This window comes from Abrus precatorius, unplaced genomic scaffold (assembly GCF_003935025.1).
Source record: "Abrus precatorius isolate BTA unplaced genomic scaffold, Abrus_2018 Scaffold3, whole genome shotgun sequence".
Lineage (NCBI taxonomy): Eukaryota > Viridiplantae > Streptophyta > Magnoliopsida > Fabales > Fabaceae > Abrus > Abrus precatorius.
The window spans coordinates 16,986,779-17,008,113 of record NW_020874373.1 but is presented as its reverse complement, the minus strand read 5'-3'; the positions used below and the strand labels follow the sequence as shown (position 1 = coordinate 17,008,113).

Genomic DNA, 21,335 nt, shown 5'->3' with positions numbered 1-21,335 from the left:
AGAAACAACAAGTTATATCATCAATTTGAACACCACGATCAATCAATAAATCTTTACAAGGAAGTGCATTCAACAAATTGTCAAGAAAAAATCAGACACTTAAGAAGGACCTTCTCTCTCCATAGCCTTTGCAAGGCATCTGTCGTACACTGATCTACACTATTAGGACCACCAAAAAGTTCAAATAGTCATGAATACACAGATTGCACTGAATAACAACCTGAAGAATATGCCCTCCATACCCATTTATTTTCTTGTAATAACTTAATAGAAACTCCATCCACAAGCTCCAACAAAAGATTAAAGCACGAGATCTCATCTTGAAAGAGTCCTCTTCGCCAACTAACATTCCAAACCCACCTAGTACCATTATGAAAACCATTCTCCAATACACATGATTCAGCATTCCTCACCGCCGCAAATAATCGCGGAAATGCTTCACACAATCGCACCCCGCCTACCCACTTATCTCTCCAAAAAAGAGTTTGTAAACCTGCACCCACACTTCTATCAAACTTCTCATCCAGTCATGAATTCCCTTTGATGAATAACCTCCAGCAAATCACGTCACCACAAAGAACATCTGTTGTGAACTGATGAACGCTGAATAGAAGAAACTAATCTTCCATATATAGATTCCAACACCCGCACCCACAATGAACTAGAACAGTTAACATCTCGCCACAACCATTTACTAAGAAGCGTCCAATTAAACCACTGCACATTCCTAATGTCCAAGCCACCATTCTTCCGCGGTCTACATACCGTTTTCTATTTCACCCAGGGGATTTTAGATCCATCCTTAACACCCTTCCATAAAAATTCCGTTGGATAGTGACAATCTCCTTTATTAACGACTTCGGTACCTTAAAAAAGGATAACGAGTGCAATAGCATAGAATTAAGAACGGCATTAATCAAAGTCACCCTACCTCCAATCGATAAATACCTATGCTTCTATGACGCTAACTGCTTTTTAAGAGCCTCTAACACACCCTTCTATGCACTAAGCTTTCTTGGGTTAACACCTAACCGTAACCCGAGATACTTTAATGGGAAACTACCAATCTTACAATGTAGGAACTCCGCAGCTAAGTTTTCAAAGTCATCACCAGTGTTAATCCCCAATACAAAAGATTTATGGAAGTTAATTTTCATACCTGACATTAATTCAAAGCTACGTAATACTGCTTTCAAAGTCCACAAATTCTGCACCGAAACCTCTCCCATAATCAATGTGTCATCCGTAAACTACAGCAAAGAAATATCTGGTCCCCCTACCCCAATCTTCACATCAGAGAACAACCCACAAGTCACTGCCTTCCGCATAAGAACTCCTAATCCTTCCACTGCCACAAGAAAAAGAAAATGGGCAAGAGGATCCCCTGTTTTAGGCCCCGCTCAATATGAACCTCCAATGTAGAACAACCATTAATCAAAACTGATAGGCTTCCCCCACACATACAAGCTTCCATCCAACTGACCCATTTGTCTGAAAATCCAAAGCTACGTAACATAAAGAAAAAAGATATCCCCACTTTACCGAATCATACGCCTTCTCATAATCAAGCTTCAACACAAAACACCTCTTATTATACCTCCACACATAATCAACTGCTTCATTAGCTACAAGCACACTATCTAACATGTTCCTTCCCGGAATAAAGGCTGATTATTCTTCTATAATTATTGAATCCAAAACTCATTTCAACTTATTTGTCAAAAGCTTGGAAACAATCTTATAAAGACAACCTAATAATGCGATAGGCCAAAAATCATATATTTGTTGTGGACAAGACACTTTTGGCACAAGTGCTACAAAATAAGATAACAAAGACCTAGGTAGCTTCCCATTTCTACAAAATTCAGTAAGCATACCCATCACTTCTTCCTTAATCACTCCCCAAAACCTCTTAAGGAACACAAAATTGAAACCATCAGGCCCCGAACTTTTATCACCCTTACACTTCAAAATCATCCTTCTCACTTCCTCTTCCGAAAAAACATTAACAAGCTTCTCATTCTGTATAACAGAGACTCTTGGTAAATTATTAATATCAATAGTAGGTTGAAGCTAACTTCTACTACTAAAATGAGCCGCAAAATAGGACACCACACCTGCTTTAATCTCATTAACCTCTTCGACACATCTCTCCCAAATTTAGAGCGCATGTATAATATTTCGTCGCCGCCTCCCATTAACACATAAATGAAAGAACTTTGTATTTAAATCACCCTCCTTCCCCCATCTCACCCGAGCTTTTTGGGCTATGAAACTCTCTCTATTCTTCCTAGCCTTCCAAATATCACCCACCAATATCTGTTGACGCTTCTTTTTCACATCGAAAAGTTTCATCACAGAATTTTTATCATCAATCAAGCTCAACTCAGTTGTCAAATCAGAGATCACCTTATCAACATTTCTAAATACCTCAATATTCCATTTTTTCAATGCAATCTTAACATTCCTTAACCTCTGGCTAGCTCTCTGAGCAGCTCATGGGAGGGTAATATCTCTTTTCCACGCTTCCTCCACCACATCCACAACTTCTTTATGAGTCAGCCAACAATTATTAAATTGAAACGGCTTCGGACTCCAGTTAACCATTTTGTGCTTAAGAATAATGAGACAATAATCAGACACATCTCTGCTCAGAACCTTAATGAAACCATCTCTCCAGTAATCAAGCCAGGAACTAGAAACAAGGACTCTATCTAGCCTGCTCATCATAGAAGCATCTCTTTTTATCCATGTAAATTTTTTACCGACAAGTGGAAGATCTACAAGTTCTATTTCCTAAATGAAAGAATTGAAGCCCTCCATTTTAGAGATACCATGGTCTGCCTGACAACCTTTCCTCTCTTTCACTTGTCTCACAACATTGAAGTCACTCAATATACAGCACATAAATTTACCAAAACTCATTCTTATCATGAGCAAAAGGTATTCTTGTTAATATTTATAATCTTAGTTTCAAACCGCCAAGAGTGATTAGACAAAATAATTGCAAGAGGATTTTCATCCTAATGTTAAACTTTTATTAAATTTTGCGAACATAACATTTTTATGTGGTGTAATTCTTTATAACATATTTTGCTATTTGTTAATTTACATTATATCATTTTATTAAATAATAATAACAATAATGATTATTGAGATCACTTCAACCAAATTACGTAAATTCCTCACAGTAACTAATTGTAATGGCTTTCAAAAATCATACCATTAGTAGTATAAACCATCGTGACGATTTCCTCTGAAAGCATATTCTAAGATTAGAAGTTTCATCGTAATGCTCAATGGCATCTTCAAATGTGGTACATCGGTAATTAAAAGAGGGACGAATGGCATTTATTGCATATTGGAATGATCAATTAGCGCAATCTTGAGCACTTGTTCAACTTTGGTTTGCTCCTCAACTGCAACTTGCTTCAACGTACCTAACATCCTCAATATTTTGTATTTCTTTCCTCTTAACTTTTTACATATTATACAATAAACCCCAAATTTTTTGGAAGATTTGGATTTTCCTTACTTTAATTAATAAATGCGTTTACTTTGTGGCTATCCTTGCTTAAGTACGTAATGATACCACATAACAGATATAACGGTCTATCTTTTTACATACTCCATTTTTTTTTATAATGTATATATATACATGCTTAAAATTGATAAAAAAAAAACAATTTAAAAATTATAATATTCAATGTTATTAAAATTATTGTTATTTTTTTAAAAATATAAAGCAGGATTTAAATATCTGATAAAAGAGACATTTGTATTTACTGTTTCATGTGAAAGATATTTATGAAAAGTATTTCTATACTTATTAAGTTTTTCACAAAATAAAAGGTTTGTATAAGTCTTTAGTTTAGCACATCAATCAAATCACATAATTTATAAAATAATTGCTTTATTTTTTTAAAATTTTCACTAAGAATTAATATAAAAATAATCTTTCAAATAAATACATTTTTATAAACCTTTTATTTTAAGGATAAGAATATCTCTTTTTTTTTTTTTTTAAGAAGTGTAATTTTTTAAAATATTATTTATTGTGGTGTCGTAAATTTAAGTACTAATATTTATTTTATATGTGAAAAAATATAAAATATTCTTTAAATTCACAAGACATCATAAAAATTATCTTTTAATATTAGTTAGTACATTTTGTATTTTTTAAAACTAAATAAATTGTATTTTATTTTTAATTTTTTTGTATTAATTTTTTTATTCAAACCTTATGTCGCTCGCCAATTATTACTTTAAGTCATAGAGTATGTTTGTTTTCTAATACTATATTTTATTTTTAAAAATTAAAAACAGTTTTCAAAATGTAAAATAAACGTGCTCTTAACTTTCTCTTTTTTTTTAAGTCCTAGTAAAATATTTAAAACTTGTTTACTTTTTAATTTAAAAAAATTAAATTGTTTTAAAATATAAGTTTTAAAATTTAAAAATTAAAACAGAAATAAATAAGTTTAATTTTTAAAAATATAATTTTTAAATTAATCTTTGTTAAAAATTTATTTTTTTAATAATCAAGAATTATGAAAATTAGAAATATTTAGTCTTTAATAATCAAGAATTATAAAAATACTTTTTTCTTTGATTAAATATAAAGATTAAAAAAAAATAAAATTTAAATATGAATAAACCAAAAGTTGATAATTTTTTATGATAAAAGCTTATTTTAATTCTAAATAGTTTGTTGATATTTTTCATCTTCATTTTTTTGCCAAATTTTTTAGCAGTTTCTTATTTTCTCTTTTAGTTTGTGTAATACAATAATAAAACATATTTATAAATTTAATCCACTAGTTAAACTACACAAAATAAAAATCATATAATTAACTTAAGGCTAAACTAAATTTATTATCCTTTAAAATTTTGCCGATTTATCATCTGATATGTCAATTTTGATTATACTTTAATTGAGTCTTTTATTTATAATGGTCTTTTTATTATTTATTTATTTATTATTTAATCCTTATAAATTTATAAATTTATTTATTTGGCCTTTCATAAAGAGATAAAATAAAAAAAATTATAATATTTAAAGAAAACTAAATAAAAAGGCATAATATTTAGAGGGATTAAGTAAGAAATAAATATTATACTTAACTAAAATAATAATACCGAAGGATCTCTAAGTAAAGAAAATTATGAAGAAAACTTTTTTAAAAAAATAAAAATGAAATAGTATATGCTGAAATTATAATTTTTTAAATACTATAAAATTAATTAAATTTTAATAGAGCTAAATTTTCTCACGATGAGAATTTTCTTTGCTTAATTATTTTTTAATTTAATTTTATATTTTATATGTACCTTTATTTTTATACAGACATTTAAATATAGGGTATGGTTAATCGCCACCATTTATTCCTTCATAATTTATAATTTTTTATTGTTATGTGAACTACATAAAGGTGCAATGTGAATATTAAACTTAATAGTAATAAAAAGTTAATTCATATATATATATATATATATATATATATAAACAAATTTAAAAGAAAAATTATAATTTCAAATATGACTCACTTAGTATCAATCCAAAGATTTAATTTCAAGTCTAGGAAGTGAAATTCAATATTTGAAACCACAATCTGATAAAATTTTAAGCGCACATCTGTTGTCGTCACGCATGGTGTATCTGATAGTAATTTGCCCATCTTTTCTTAGTTGCTATTTTACATTTCAAATGAGATTAATATACTTGTGAAAGTGTAGAATAATTTTTAACACAATGTTTATGACCTTTGTTGTATTAAAGTAATACAAAAAATGTCTAATATTTATATTTCAAGTTATTTTCAACCCCTAAAACATGACTATGAGGTCAACATGTGCATTGTATCCAAAAGCTCTTCTAAGCCAATTTCTATCCTTATTTTTAATAAGAGCACCGAAACAACTCTTCCTAGGCGCCCCCCAAATACTCCTATCAACATTAAGGATGAATTCAAAATTTTGATAAACCTTCCAACAAACTCAGTGCTCCAGGCAGGACATTACTACACTTGTTCACATAAATGAAACTCATTAATAAGGTTCATAATATCAAACATAAATTTATAAATTAATTTTTTTTTTCCAACAACGCAATTAGCATTCCTAACCCTTTATATCTACCATAGTGTAGTTAAAAATAAGGGATGATTACTTTTATGTTGGGTCAAAATTTAGTTGTTGGCATCAAAGAAAGTTGCAAATCCTTCATTTCATAAATATGCATGAACCTAGATTTCCTTAGCTAATGGACAATCTTTAAAACAGTGGAAAGTGTCCTCAGTGTAAGTGTAACATCTCAAGGAAATATGTGAAAATGTCAAGTTTTGATGACACCTTAAGTAATTTGTGGCGATAACATCACAACAAATAAGTTAAACTAAGAATTTAATCTTTTTCGCGCAAGGAAAGTGTCAAATCCACCTCCAACTAATGTACTTGTATGGAGTTCTCCTACCAACGAGCCAGTTAAAATCATGTTTAACTGTATAACTTCCCTCCAAACTGCTTGATCAAATAAACTTATCCTCAACATTACTACTAATTGCAAGTTAGATTGATGAATGACTGAAGTAATTGATGTTGGTATCAAAGTGGAAATTTGAGAAAAAAAATCTACCTTTGTTGGGTCTAAACGTCCTTAACTTGCAGCTCTATATCTTGAATGTTGATATAAGAAGTATAATCACATAATTTGCCCAATTCCAACTAGTCATGATACTACAAAGAAACTTGCCTATTATCAAGTCAAAAATTAAACTGATCTCATGATATTTTTAGCCTTTTTTTTTACTTGTCAAGAGTGAAACCCTCTATCTTTATTATCATCTAATAAATTATCTTTCTTCACATATTTTTCTACAAAGCAATTGGACCTAGAGTTTATCTTTTTTGTTCATTATATCCTAAACTCTTTTACCCAATAAAGCCACATTAGTTTTCCTAGTTGTTCTTAGACCAAGCCCACCATCTTGGGTTTTATGAGTGATTATGTCCTAGTTCACTAGGTTAATTCTCTTTCCATCATTATTCTTTCAAAGAAAATCACACACACACTTATCAAGTTAATACACTTGTAGGTAGTATGTTGGAATTGTTGTGATGATTAACTTAATTAGAGTGAAACGTCCTACTTTATTATGGAAATCAAACTTTCAATTAGAAAACTTATGTTGAATTTTCTCCACAATGAAGTCAAAGTGTCTTCTTTTCACTCTACTTGAAATCATTAGAAAGCCAGATACTTGCCAAGAGAAGTAAAACAAATACCGAAATTAAATGTGAGCATGACTTGTTTCTGACCATATACCAGGAAGAGTATAAGCCCGAGATTTTATCTAGTCAACCTTTAGACCATACATAACACTAAATCGGTCGAGAATTTCCTTTATGATTATGATTTGAGAGTTTTTAGCTTTGGCAAATAAAAACACATCATCAACAAAAAGAAAATGGGATATAACTTGGTCATTTTTGCTAACCTTAACTCGTTGCCATTGATTATTCTTCACATAATCTTCTATAGTAAGAATCAACATCTTCATACACAAAAGGAAGATAAATGAAGAGAGTGGATCACCTTGTCAGGGGCCGCGAGTTGAAGAAAATGAAGAAAGCTTATTCATATTATATAAAACACTCAAGGATGGGGTAGTAACATAGTGTATAATAAGAGCCACTATTTTATTTGGAAACTCAACGTTTAGGAAGATATGCCTTAAGAATTCTCAATCAATGTGATCGATCATAAACCTTTTGTAGTTCTAATTTAAAGGCAACATCCCCTTTTTCCTCTTGGATTTGTGCATTATATGAAGGATTTCGTGCAAAATAAGTGCATTGTTCGTAGTACCCTAGCTTGGGAGGAAACTACTCTGGAAAGGTCAAATGAAGTCATTAAGGATAGGTTTCAACCTATTAACAAGCACCTCTATAATGATTTTGTAAAGGACATTGTAAAGGCTAATAAGTTAGAATTCCTTGAAATTGCTAGGATAATCCACTTTTGGGATAAGAGAGATAAGAGTCTCTGAGAGCATGCGATCAAAAGTATCTTAAAAGCATCATTAACTAGTTTGCTTATATCGCTACCTACTTCATATCAATATTGTTTATAGACAATTGCTTTGAACTCATCAGGCCTAAGAGCCTTGTTGCAGGGGGTGCATAACATGGAAAGCTAAGGAGACATTTTCTTTTGTTATAGGCTGCTCCTAATTGAAAGCATCTTCATGTGTGATTGTTGGGGTATTATTTAGATGGAATGATTCATTTGTAACATGAAACTGATCGTGAAAATTATTTGCAAAGACCCTATGAATTTCTTCTTGTAAAATAAAATAATTAGAATACCATATGTCATTAGGAAGAGTGAGACAATGAATCTTATTCCTTCTCTTTATAATTATAGTTTGGGCATGAAAAAAACAAGGTGTTACAGTCCCCAAGCTTAATCTAATTCTTTCTAGACTTTTGGTACCATATGAGATCCTCCTGAAAAAGAACTTTGTTGTACTCATATTGTAGCTGCCTTTTAAGACAAGTGAGATAAGTTGAGTCAACTTTCTAACTGCCTTTGAATCTCTCTAATTTTGGCTTCAATGTTTCTCTTGTTTTGAATCATATTACCAAATATCTCATTGTTAAAAATGATAAAATCCTTTTTGACCTTATCAAATGATAAAAAAGAACTTCCCTTACCTTTCTTCTAGGCCTTAGAAACAATTGAATCATAGTATTTGTAAACTATTCAAGCTACTTGAAAGTAAAAAGGTCAGAGCACAGGCACCTGGAGAAAGCCCTTATATCTTAAAAAGAGAAAACTATGATCAGAGGGCAAAAGAGTAAGTATTTCCACAAAGGCTTCTGAAAAGCTTTTTGACCAAGTGTTTGGGATAAGAAAAATTTTCTAAGTTAAAAATCATTTTGAAGGAAATTACATTTCGACAAAATTTTGAGGGACAAGAAGGAGCCAAAGATAAGCCTGAACATAAGAGAATATTAGAAGATTATCTAAGATCTTTAGTTTTAATTAAAAGGGACACATTTCGAGCTATTTTAGGAGATTTTTGTCACATTGTTAATTTTTCTCTAAACCGCTTGAAAGACAAGAAAATATTCTAAGACCACAAAACTAAAGGCTTTTTTTGAGGAGTTTTGAGGAGTTTTCAAATCACTGACACCCAAAACTACTCGAACAATAGAACTGGCAAGAAAATATTCAAAGTCCACAAAACTGATGGCTTTTCGAGGAGTTTTTGAGGAGTTTTCAAGTCCCTGACACCCAAAACTGCTCGAAAAACAGGACTAACAGAAAAATATTCTAAGTTCACAAAAATTGATGGCTTTTCGAGGAGTTTTTTAGGAGTTTCTAAGTCCCTAACACCCAAAATTACTCAAAAAATAAGAAGTGGTTAGAAAATATTCTAAAGTCCACAAACCTGGCTGAGATCCAGATTTCCTCCAGAATTGCTCTAAAAAAAGGAAGTGGTCAGAAAATATTTTAAGTCCACAAACCTAGCTGAGCTCCAGATTTCATCCAGAATTGCTCAAAAAATAAGAAGTGGTCAGAAAATATTCTAAGTCCACAAACCTGGTCGAGCTCCAGAGTCCCTCCAGAATTGCTTGAAAAACAGAAATGAGCAAAGAAAATGTTCTAAGTCCACAAGACCAAGACAAGCTCTCAAAACTCCAGAATGGCTCGAAAAGAGAAGTCAAGAAGAAACTATTCTAAGGCCATAACATTAAAGGAGCATCTTAGGTTTCTCCCAGAAATACTCGAAAAATAGAAAAAACACGAGTCTTGATAGATCAAGTCGTTGAAAAAATCTAAAAGCAGTTAGTTACCAGCAGTTATCAACATTCACCACTACGCAAAGGAGATCGTGGGCGATAGCGGTTAGAAAGAAGCCCCAACCAACAACACAATCACAAGCAATTGTGGATAATGGGCATCAACAGTTGAAGGTAGTTACTAAGAAGTGCCCGCAAAAGAAGGAGAACGGTGGTGGTCTTCATGTCTATAAATACTCCAAAACACCATTGTACAAAGGACGACTTTTTGCACCCTAACACCGCACCTAAACTCTTTGAGACGCTGAAACCCTGCACCGCGCCAGATACCAGTTACAAGGAGACATTACGGTTGTTGCTGTTCATTGCTAGGAGTCGTACATTTACATTCACGCACCTTTACATTCTCGCATTTACATTTCCGCATTTTAATTCCAGCTTGCTGCTTATTTCAATTATTGCAATTCATTTCCTATTTAGTGCTTTTCTGTAAAGAACATCTACATTTGAGTCAATTCTGCCCATTTATTATTCATTATTCTTGCTTAATACTTTTTACGCGTCTATTTCACCGTTACTTAACAACACACTTAAAAGAACCCAAAGAGGACCTAAATTCAGTCTCCAGATTGATCTTTGGATTATTTGTTTACAATTGTCATTTTTCACCATAAATACCAAGGTAGATTTGCCACACCTTATTCTAATATATTCTAAATAATGCGTTGACCATTGTGATTTCAATGCCAAGTGAATATGTAACCTAATGAATGAATATTGGTTAAGCCACACTAATTAAGCTTGATATTAAACATCAAAGTCTTGTTGTATAAATAAATCTCACATTTTTGCTCAAAAAAAAATTACACCTTGTTAAAGTCTTCATAGAGTAAAAGAATTAGCATGAATACCTCTTAAGGTTATCTAAGTCTTTTCTCTCTAGTGACTACGAAGCTAACATAAATACAAGTGTAATATAATTCTTTGTTCATTACTTATATTTTAATTGTGATAAAATAAAAATCAATATTAGTGACCACAAGACTGAACTTATTACCTTTTGTTATTAAATTTATTATTAATTTATCATTTTTTATTTTTGAAAATCACTTCCACTTTATGAATAATCTTTTAGATACAATTTTTAGACTTTTAGTTTTAAATAATTTATATATTTTATAGTTTATTTTTATATATATATATATAAAAGCATTTCTATGTTACAATTTAATTTTAATGTTAATTTATTTAAAGTGTTGCTTTATATAATTTACGTTTATTAATAGAAAATTATCAATCATGATTAAAAAATCAAAAGTAATTTTTTTCTAAAAATTGTAACATAAAATACTAGTAATATACTTGCTTAAACATATTTTTATTATTAACTAAAATTAATTAAAAATTATATAATTTTTATTGCTAATTTAGCAATTTTCATTTGTATATTTTAAGTTTTGAAAATTTTCAACAAGGTAGAATATGTTAAAAAATATATTTATAGCACTTCTCAAACGTATCCATAATTTTTTTAAAGCATTTTAACATAATTTTCAATAAAAATGTTTAATTAATTTTTTAATCACAGCTTTATGAATAGTCTTCAAGGCCTAAACGTATTAGAAATGAAATATGTAAACCGAGTGAGAGGACACTGACAGTTTTTGAGAAGCGAAGACCCGAGTCCACCATGGCCGATCATCCTCACCACCACCAACATCGACCGCACCGCCTCTCCGTGCCACCGCGGAACACCACTTTCGCCGCCACACCGAGGCCGTACCCTTCTTCATTCCGATACTCAACACCAACATCAACGTCAATACAAACACCCACTCCAACACCCTCCAAAAACCGTCGTCTTTCTTCTCTCTCTTTCTCCAAACCCAAATCCAAATCTTCCTTTTCCTCTCTCTTCCTTCTTCTCTTCTCCCTTCGCTCCCTCTATTCCCTTCTTCCCTTCCTTCGGTCTTCTCCTTCCTTTTCCCTCTTCCCTTTCTCTTTTCTGGTTTCCCTTCTCTCCTTCTTCCTCACCCTTTCCTTTTCTTTCTTCCCTTCTTCTTCTAAACATCCTTTTCAACAACACAACCCTAACCCTAAGCACCCTCTTTTTATGTTATCCTCTCTCACTCACCCTCAGCAGAGAACCCTGCTCGCTAAATCCATTGTTCTCGCGTTGGTCTTTCTCCTTCGCTTTCAAGCTCTTCGTTACTGTGGCACTGCCTCAATGATTCTCGCTGAGTTTATGGGAAGCATTGCTGCGCAACCCAAAAATCAGAACCGGACTGGGTTGCCTAAGGTTCGTGGGTTCGTGTCTTTGTTTTTGGGATTGTTCATGTTGTCGTTTGGTTGGGATCGAATTGAATGTTTTCCCTTTTGGGGAAACCCCGATTGTGTGAGTGTGAGGGTTTGGCCTTTGTTGCTTGGTTTTATGTCTGGTTTTCTAGCTTGTTATGAACGTGTTTCTATCATGGATTGGGGAATGGTTAAACAGCTTGGTCATAAACGGGTGCGTCTCATTACCCTGTTTTTTACTACTGTTGTGCTCTTTGTTCCTGCTGTGATTAGTTTTTTCATGTTTGAATCGGAAGAAGATAGCGTTACCTTTGGGAGTTTGGTGTGGCCTCTGGTCAATACTGTTGTCTTTGGTGTACTTTTGAGTGAGAACTATTGCAGTTATGATGATTTGGTGACTTTCAAAGATTCTCAGAGGGAGTTTTTGGTCACTTTTGTCTGCACCCTTGTCTTGGAACTTTTTTATTACCCTCAACTTTCACTTTGGGGTTTGTTGCTTTGTGGTTTGTTGCTCTATGTGGCCGTGAGAGATTTGGATCCTTTCCGTTCTGATGAGGTTGGGTCCCGGGAGGAGTTGTTAAGTGACATGATTATGAAGCCTATTAGACATGTTTTGGGTGAGAGGAAGTCGCGGAAAATTGCGCTTTTTCTTTTGATCAATGCTGGGTATATGGTTGTGGAATTTGCTGCTGGATTTATGAGTAATAGTCTTGGGCTCATATCTGATGCATGTCACATGTTGTTTGATTGTGCTGCTTTGGCCATTGGGCTGTATGCTTCTTATATATCTCGTTTGCCTGCAAATAGTCACTATAACTACGGACGAGGAAGATTTGAGGTTCTATCAGGATATACTAATGCTGTTTTTCTGGTTCTTGTGGGAGCACTGATAGTGGTTGAATCCTTTGAAAGGATATTGGATCCTCAAGAGATATCAACTAATAGTTTGTTGGTTGTCTCTATAGGAGGGCTTGTTGTCAATGTCATTGGCTTGATATTCTTTCATGAGGAGCATCATCATGCACATGGATTGTCTGGATCATGTTCACATTCACATTCTCATTCTCATTCTCATTCACATTCACATTCACATTCTCATTCTCACTCACACACAGACTCAGAGTTCCATAGTCACCACCCCCACCAACATCATGACCTGCATTGCCATGGTAAGCATCATTGTGAAAGACATGGAAGCAGTCAAGAATTTATTTCTGTTTCCAGTGATTGCCAAGACAATTCATGTTCTAGTGATCCTGGCCATCACAACCTCTGTAGTCACGAGAGAAAGGCTGAGTTTCATGCAGACAATGATTGCATTCAGAAGTTTAAGCATGACCATACCCAGCACAATCATGAGAGGACGGCTGAGTATCATGAAGATAATCACAGTAATCAGAGCTTTAAGCATCACGACAATGCCTGGCAGCTTGGCCACCATGACCATGTTGAACATCATGATCAGACTGACCACAGTTGTCATGATCATGAAGCCTCACATGTTCACCAAGCGCACAACCATCACCATATTGATCACAATATGGAAGGAATATTTTTGCACGTTCTTGCTGACACAATGGGGAGTGTTGGCGTTGTTATATCTACCCTATTAATTAAGTACAAGGGATGGCTTAGTGCTGATCCTGCTTGCTCAATTTTTATTTCAGTTTTAATTATATCCTCCGTGATACCTCTACTCAGAAATTCAGCTGAAATTCTGCTCCAAAGAGTTCCAAGGTTGCGTGAGCATGAGTTGACAGATGCCTTAACTAATGTTTTGAAGTTAAGGGGTGTTTATGACATCCAAAAGTTTCATTTATGGAGCTTCACAAACACAGATGTAGTTGGTACTTTGCATCTTCACGTTTCAACAGATACTGACAAGACATCCACCAAGTCTCAGGTTTTCCATCTGTTACATAATGCTGGAATCAAGGATTTAACCTTGCAAGTAGAATGTGTTGGATAACTTTTTATTATGTAGTTTTTTCCTTAACTGACTTACTTGTGAAGGTTGTTAAGATCAGAGATCGAAATTTCCTGATCATTGTCATACGGAATGCTTTATAATGGTTACCAACAAATATCTATTTATTTTCATTTGTGACACCACTGTATAACTTGTGAGATGGTATAACTTGTGAAATAATTGTATCATCAAGTCATGCACGAGTTTCAATTCCTGAAACTATCCAAAGAGAGACTGATAAACAGCTAGATTCAAAAGAAGATCATGGCCAAAGGTGAAACTACCAATGCCGTCCCTTTTTACAAACTTTTCTCTTTTGGAGACTCTTTATATCATGCATTGATGTTTGTGGGGACAATCAATGCGGTTGGAAATGGACTTGCCACTCCCCCAATGATTCATATTTTTGGAAATTGAATTGATGCATTTGGGAAAACCACAAACCCCAAAGAAGGGGTTCATGATGTTTCTAAGGTACTTCCGTCACTGCTAATCTGTATCCAAAACAAAGAATTTCAAATTGTAAGGTTCCGATTTTATAAACTTTCAAATTTTTTCATGTGATAATGAATTAATGGTTTTTTACCCACTGGTTTTGATTTGTGATATTGTTATTAGATTGAGTTTCCTTGCTACATTATTTCCCTTTTCATTTTCCTTGTTCTGGGATTTTCGGTTTTGACTAATATTTTACAAACCCAAAGCTTTTCTGTTCCTTTCTTCTCCCTTTTTCTATCCAAAACATAACCCTCTAGTTATAATATACTTAGATGAAACCATAATAAAAGATGTGAATATAGGAACTTCATCAGATTTGATGTCCTCATTTAACCATAAGCCTTTGTTTAGAATGTTGCGCCAGCATGAGTGTACTGTGTAGTGCATAATATGGCATAATGTAGTTTGGTCAATACGGTTGGCCAGGAATCAATTTATTTTTGGATCCAATATCGTCAATGCATCTGATAATTATACCGGGTTACGCATAGATATGGTGGTTACTTAAAGTGAAATGGAATGAATTTTGTCAATCATTATCAATGTGATTCACTGTCTGTGGTAACTAGTTTAAGGAAGGTATTTGTATGCTGTTCTCCATATCAGTTTAATTTGGTACTGTAATTTGATATCTGGAAATGGTGGTATTTTCAGCTCGGGCATTGCAGAAATCCTTTTTCAAATCAAGCCTTGTGTATTGAAGCAAAGATATTTTATGTTTTGTATAGCAGTAAGCCAGTAACCAATATACTTCTTCAAAATATGGAGATGGTATCAAATTGATTGAAATGGAAGCATCCGGGTCACAATAACTCTGATAGTGGACTTGGTCCCCTGCCTTCTCTATTCTATACTTACTATAAAGAAAGGGTCTTTTACTTTGCCTTTTTATCTAATGTATTTTTGACGTTTTGCCTTTTTATGTTAAAAATTCTTTCACGTTATTTAATTTATTATTTGTTCACTCTTCCTCTTTACCAATACATTTTCACTTCCTCTTTACCCTAAACCTATCCCCTAAACATGTCTCCAACCCCTTGCTTCCCAACACAAGATGTTCATTATCGTACTTCACCTAAAAAATAAGTTAATGTGTATTAGTATCCATAGCGGATAATGTATGCCCAAGTTCTTGCCAAATAATAACAAAATTTAAAAGGAAAAACTAAATAAAAAAATCGTAAGGACCAGAATTTTCACATAATAATATTCCTATATTTTTTCATGTCCAGAATTTTTCTTGCTTTATTTCTTTTCGGTTTGAAATTTTTATTTTAAATTCACCTTTCTGTTTTTACAGACATGCAAACATAGGGTACCATTACTTATGACCATAGATTCCTCCATCAAATTTTGATTGTGCTGTGAAATATAAACTGCTGCACGGTCAATATTAAACTACGTATACTTATCAGACCAAAAGCTAAACGTCAATACGTATATTTAAAAGATACGAAAATTATAAGGGATAATGGGGATGTTGTGTTGGAATAGTAAGTTGGAACCCTATAGAACACGTTCGATGAGCTGAACCTTTTGAAATTCTTTACTTGCTTCGTTACATTTTGTTGTCCCCGTTTAGTCCTCAAATAAGTTATCTTGCTATGAGATGATGACATATTTGTTCATGGAGAATAAAGATGAATCATGGAGTTCTGCTCATATCCACCAGTCTCAATGGCTTCAAACAACCATAACAGGTCTCTCTCTCTCTCTCTCTCTCTCTCTCTCTCTGGGTCATTCATTACAGATACACATGCATGCAGGCATAGGAGTAACAGTCCTGCATGTTGAACGGTAAACTTTTGTGCAACTAGTATTCCCGTTTTTAACAAGTTGTTAGCTTTCTTTGACTTTGTGGATCGAAAACATAGAATAAAGTTGCATATCATAAAGTTGGCTAAGTCATGAGGGTGGGTGTGGGTTTGACCAAGGCTAGAAAATACACGCCCAAATGTTTGACTCGATTAAACACTGTCCCTCCAGCAAAAAAAAAAATGGTTTATCAAAGGCTGACAGCAAGTACATATGAAATGTATGTTGCACGAGACTTATCAAGCAGTCATATAGCCATTACATTCAATGTATATGTTGTACAAGATATATTAATAAGCACTTAAGCAGTATTATAACCAAAGGTCGAGTAAAAAGGCAGTGGCGTCAGAGTAAAAAACACACTAACAGTACATTAAGTAATGTTATATCGGTTAATAAGGTTTCCTAATTACTAATTAGGCATTTTTGGCCCCTTAAAACACCTTAGCCGTCTTCATAGGGAGACCCCTCTGATCCAAATTTCTGGGTTTAAGTCTGGGATTTCTGTTATTTATAGGAGTTCCTGAGTGTAAACACATTCTTGGAATCTTCACAGGGTCTTTGACCGGTTATATTGCAGTTTTCACTCACAAACTCCTATGATTTGATTGATTTTAGATTTGGATGAGAAATTGGATGCAATGATGATCATTTTACATGGTGTAAATTCTCCAATCCAAGAACATGTGCATTGCAAATGGAGAGAACATCTCATACAGATGCTTGAAGAATTTGGCCAATCTTACCCTGTTTTAGCCATATCATATAGCCAACTGAAGTCCAAAACATCTCATGATACCTTTCACTCAGGAACCTTATCATCTAGTACATCAAAAACCATATGTGCTATCTGCAATAAGAGAGCAACAGGTAACTTAGAGGATAAAAAACTTGAGGTCAGTAACTACCATCCAAAATCTCCCTCAGAGCGTTCTGATATCAAAGTTGATGGTACTAACCTGGATTTTGAGCGATTAAACAAGCAAGAAGAGGAATGCCATGGATTGTTGTCAGCTGACCCATACAACATGAAACTTAAACAAGAACTTGAATGCAGAGACACTCAAATGGAAGACAGACTGACAGAATTTTCCACTAATGAAAATGTGTTTATGAAGATTGAGGATTTGGAATTAAATCAGAGAATTGAAGATCCATCAATGACCAATTTCAAATTTGACAATATGTGGTCAATGCTGAAGTATCAAATTACAAAACTTACAGAGGATAATCTGCAACAGTTGGTCAAGTTGGCCCAAAGAAATGATGAAAAGAGAGAAACCATAAGAAGGCTTCAGTTAGAGGTGGAAGCTCTGAAGTGTGAGAACAAGGCACTCCAGATTTCTTTAAGGCACTCAAATGCTGATTCAGAACGTGATCAACCACAGATATCAAGCCCAGGAGGAAGATCCATTGGCAAGCTCTTTAGAGGTTGCTCTCCATGATATTTTGTAGACTTTATGTCCTCACAATCATGTATTCTACACAAGCAACAAACTCTGACAAAAAATTCTATAATAACTTTGCTATGACATACTTTGTTCTTCAGTAAGCAAATGAGCACTTGGACTACTGACACCATTATAGGCACAATTTTACACGTTCTTGAGGATTTATGATACACTTTAATTCAAAACAGTTACTGTATGCTATCTGCACATAGTCCTAAAGTGCTCTCATTGTAGTACTATAACATTGTAGTTTCAAGCTGGGAATAACTGAATAAGCCATCTAAAAGACCAACTGAAATTTTTTCTTTATAAACTGGAGCTGATTGATCCACCATTCTTTCTAAAACAAATTAAATCAAGATAGATATTATGCATTTTCAGAGACCTTAATAATAGTTACAGGCATGTCAGGTCTTGATGAAATAATGTACACCCTACACCATAGATTCTGACTCTTAATTCAATTGCTGCGCCTGCACCATTAGTCCCCTCACGAATACAACCCATCCTTGAAATGTGGCGATCACTGCAAATTCAGAGATTTTTTATGACCTGGATTATTGATACTGAAACTGAATTCATGATTCCAAAAGCAACAGCTAGTTTCTCACTGTGAACTCCTGGAACCATTCCTTTCTCTTCCTCGTCAACATCATGAAGCACCAATGCAACATTTGGCATATAGCCAAATTAGCAGCTTGACATTTAATTTTTCCAAATACTCATAAATCTTCTCATGTTGAGAATGCCCTTGTCCCCAATGAAAAATATATGGATCCTACCTTTGAGTTAAACTATACTAAATCCTGGGGTTTTAAGCAATCCATGACTCTTCATCAATATCCTCATTCTCTCAACATCGTCCCACCTTCCAGCATCAGCATAAATATTGGCAAGCTGCACATAGAACCCACAATTACTTGGATCTAACTCAAATAGTTTTCTTGCAGAGATCTCCCCTAGTTCCACATTCTTGTGAATCCTACAAGCCCCAAGAAGGGAAGCCCAGATTATAAAATCTGGTCTCACTTTCATTTCCTGGATCAAATCATAAGCCTCATTAAGATAGCCAGCACGGCCAAGGAGGTCAACAATGCATGAATAATGCTCAATCCCAGGTTCAACATTAAATTCACATTTCATTCTATTAAACCAATGCCAGCCTTCTTTAAACATACCAGCATGGCTGCAAGCAGCTAAAACTGACACAAAAGTAATGTAATTTGGCTTGACCCCAGACCTTATCATCTTATAGAAGACTTCCATAGCCTCTTTTGCATGGCCATGCATGCCATAACCAGCAATCATGGCAGTCCATGACTTAACATTCTTCTCTTTCATGCGATCAAATGCCTTCCTTGCCATCTCAACTCTCCCACATTTGCAGTACATATCAACAATAGAAGTACCTATAAACACATTATCCTCCAAATCCATCTTTATAACCTATAGTACAAGAAAATAGCTAATGAGACCAATGATTCTCACCTAGGCACTAGCCAAATATTTTGTACAATAATACAATATTGGATCAAAATTATGAACAACATAGTTAAATAAAAAATTGTTCCCTATACTTGACAGTTGACACCATGTTTCGATTTGGTCCTTTATACAACAACAATAAAGCCTTATCTCATTAAGTGAGATAGACTACATGGACTATATGATGCTGCTAGGCTCGATTAAAAACTTAAATTTTTAGACATATGGTCTCATAATGTTTGATCCTTAAATAAAAAAGGAAAAAATTCTACATTTGGACTCTACAAAAAATAACATTTATAAATTGGTCCTTGCCAAATTATAACACTAACATATGTTTGCTGAATTTTACAAAATATTTGTCAACTCAGCAAACATCTAACACTGTCACAAATTGTTTGTCAACTAAATAAATATCTAACATTGTGTTAACTTTAACAGGTGGTTAGGACCAATATATAAATGTTTTTATCGAGTAGGGATCAAAATCAAAACGGTGTCTAAGGTTCAAACTTTTAATTTGACAAATGAACAAACAATTAAAGCCAAAATTTGTGAGTTCAAAGTTACAAACTAAAACAATTCGAGTAACATACCTGGTCATGTACACACTTCCCTAGCTGCAGAGCCCCTAAATTTGAGCAGGCTAACAGCACTGCAGATAATGTCACGGCATTATATCTGACCTCGCCATTCTTCACCATATCATCAAAAACACAAAGGGCCTCTGCCGAAAATCCATTCTGCGCATATTCACCAATCATAGAGTTCCAAGTATAAGCATCATTCACATCCATCCCATCAAACACTTTCCTAGACACACTCATCTCCCCACACCTAGCATAAGCATCCATCAAAGTGTTCCCAACCCCCACACACCCCTCAAACCCCCTCTTGATCACAAAACCATGAATCCCTTCAGTCACACTCTTCAAACCAACTCGAGAACACGCCGAAACAACCGAACCCACGAGAACGGCATCAACCAGAACCTCTTCCTCAGACCCAAAATCCCCACTCTCCTCAACCAGCAACTCCTTAAAGAGGTAAATTGCATCCCGGGCACGATCATTTTGAACATAGCCAGCAATCATGGATGTCCAAGACACCACATTTCGGTTGGAAATTTCGTCGAACAGTGCACGTGCATCTGTCAAATGACCACACTTAGAGTACATATCGATCAACGCAGAGGAAACGAATAGGTCGGAAGCGAAGCCAAAGACGAAGGCTTGTTGGTGGGTTTGTTTGCCAGAGCGAAGGTCAAAGAGTGCAGAGCATGACTTGATGGCGCAAGGGAATGTGGAACGGTTGGGATGCAGAGAGAGCTTGCGCATGCACGAGAAGGCGCTGAGAGCTTCCATGGAATCGCCGCTTCGGGCGAGGTCGGCGATGACGGAGTTCCAACTAGAGACGCTGGTTCTGTCCACGTATTTGCCGAACATGCTTTTGAGGTTCGCGGTTTTGGTCCATGCTGTGACTGTGGAGTGTCGGTGCTTCCCGTTTGGTGATGCACGTGCACGTGCACGCCCAGTTGATGTTGTTCTCAATGCAAACGAAATCATCATTCATGGACTCTTATAGTTCTGCTGAAGTTTCATGCATTCGTTACCGTAGGACCCTGTCTTTATGGTCACTGCCAATTATCGAGGGAGTTTTACGTAACTAAATTTTAATACTTTTTTACTTGTGAATTGAAAACTTGTCGCCCTGTCAGATGCGTGTGAGCGAGCGATAAGAAGAAGAAAACGGGGGAAAAAACGAAAAAGAATATATAATGTGTTAAAAAAAACAAGACAAATATAAAAAGAAAACAAAATGTATAACATCATAACAAAAAAATATTTAATATTATTATTAAATTTAATCGTATTTTTTGTCTTTATAGTTTAGCTTGCGTATAATTTTAGTTTTTTAATTAATTATTCACATTTCAAGTTTTGTAGTTTTTAAATGGTTTAAATTAAGTATTTTACTCTAAACTTTCATCTAATCATTTAAAAATATATAATAGA

The 21,335-nt window shown here is 34.2% G+C and overlaps 2 protein-coding genes across 6 annotated transcripts; one reads left to right on the top strand and one right to left on the bottom strand.

The window, feature by feature from the left end:
* The first annotated feature begins 11,434 nt into the window (after window positions 1-11,434).
* LOC113861485 (probable zinc transporter protein DDB_G0291141) lies at window positions 11,435-15,543 on the top strand. 3 transcript variants are annotated; one of them, XR_003504241.1, is made up of 2 exons: window positions 11,435-14,545; window positions 15,224-15,543. XR_003504241.1 is itself a non-coding variant. In XM_027494328.1 (2 exons), exons 1-2 carry the CDS (start codon window positions 11,498-11,500, stop codon window positions 14,069-14,071), a joined length of 2,373 nt encoding a protein of 790 aa, XP_027350129.1. In that variant the 5' UTR covers window positions 11,465-11,497; the 3' UTR covers window positions 14,072-14,390. The 3 variants fall into 3 exon arrangements, 2 of the variants coding, with proteins under 2 accessions (XP_027350129.1, XP_027350128.1); XM_027494328.1 differs by lacking the exon at window positions 15,224-15,543 and having other exon boundaries at window positions 11,465-13,283; window positions 13,485-14,390; XM_027494327.1 differs by lacking the exon at window positions 15,224-15,543 and having other exon boundaries at window positions 11,465-13,283; window positions 13,410-14,390.
* Window positions 15,544-16,626: 1,083 nt separating this feature from the next.
* On the bottom strand, window positions 16,627-21,056 carry LOC113862885 (pentatricopeptide repeat-containing protein At3g26782, mitochondrial). Of its 3 annotated transcripts, none has more exons than XR_003504501.1 (3): window positions 19,917-20,924; window positions 17,344-19,281; window positions 16,645-17,234 (listed from the first exon to the last, which is right to left on the bottom strand). XR_003504501.1 is itself a non-coding variant. In XM_027496160.1 (2 exons), the coding sequence occupies exons 1-2, from the start codon at window positions 20,886-20,888 to the stop codon at window positions 18,625-18,627; spliced, it is 1,629 nt and encodes a 542-aa protein (XP_027351961.1). In that variant the 5' UTR covers window positions 20,889-21,056; the 3' UTR covers window positions 16,627-18,624. The 3 variants fall into 3 exon arrangements, 1 of the variants encoding a protein (XP_027351961.1); XR_003504500.1 differs by having other exon boundaries at window positions 17,607-19,281; XM_027496160.1 differs by having other exon boundaries at window positions 16,627-19,281; window positions 19,917-21,056.
* Window positions 21,057-21,335: the final 279 nt, after the last annotated feature.

What these genes read in the sequence shown, in the direction of transcription:
- LOC113861485 (XM_027494327.1), top strand. Translation starts at nt 11,498, where the DNA reads ATGGCCGATCATCCTCACCACCACCAACATCGACCGCACCGCCTCTCC. An exon ending in TTGCCATGGTAAGCATCATT is followed by an intron (nt 13,284 to 13,409) that starts GTGAAAGACATG and finishes AGTTTCATGCAG; the next exon opens with ACAATGATTGCATTCAGAAG.
- LOC113862885 (XM_027496160.1), bottom strand. Translation starts at nt 20,888, where the DNA reads ATGATGATTTCGTTTGCATTGAGAACAACATCAACTGGGCGTGCACGT. An exon ending in GGAAGTGTGTACATGACCAG is followed by an intron (nt 19,282 to 19,916) that starts GTATGTTACTCG and finishes CTTGTACTATAG; the next exon opens with GTTATAAAGATGGATTTGGA.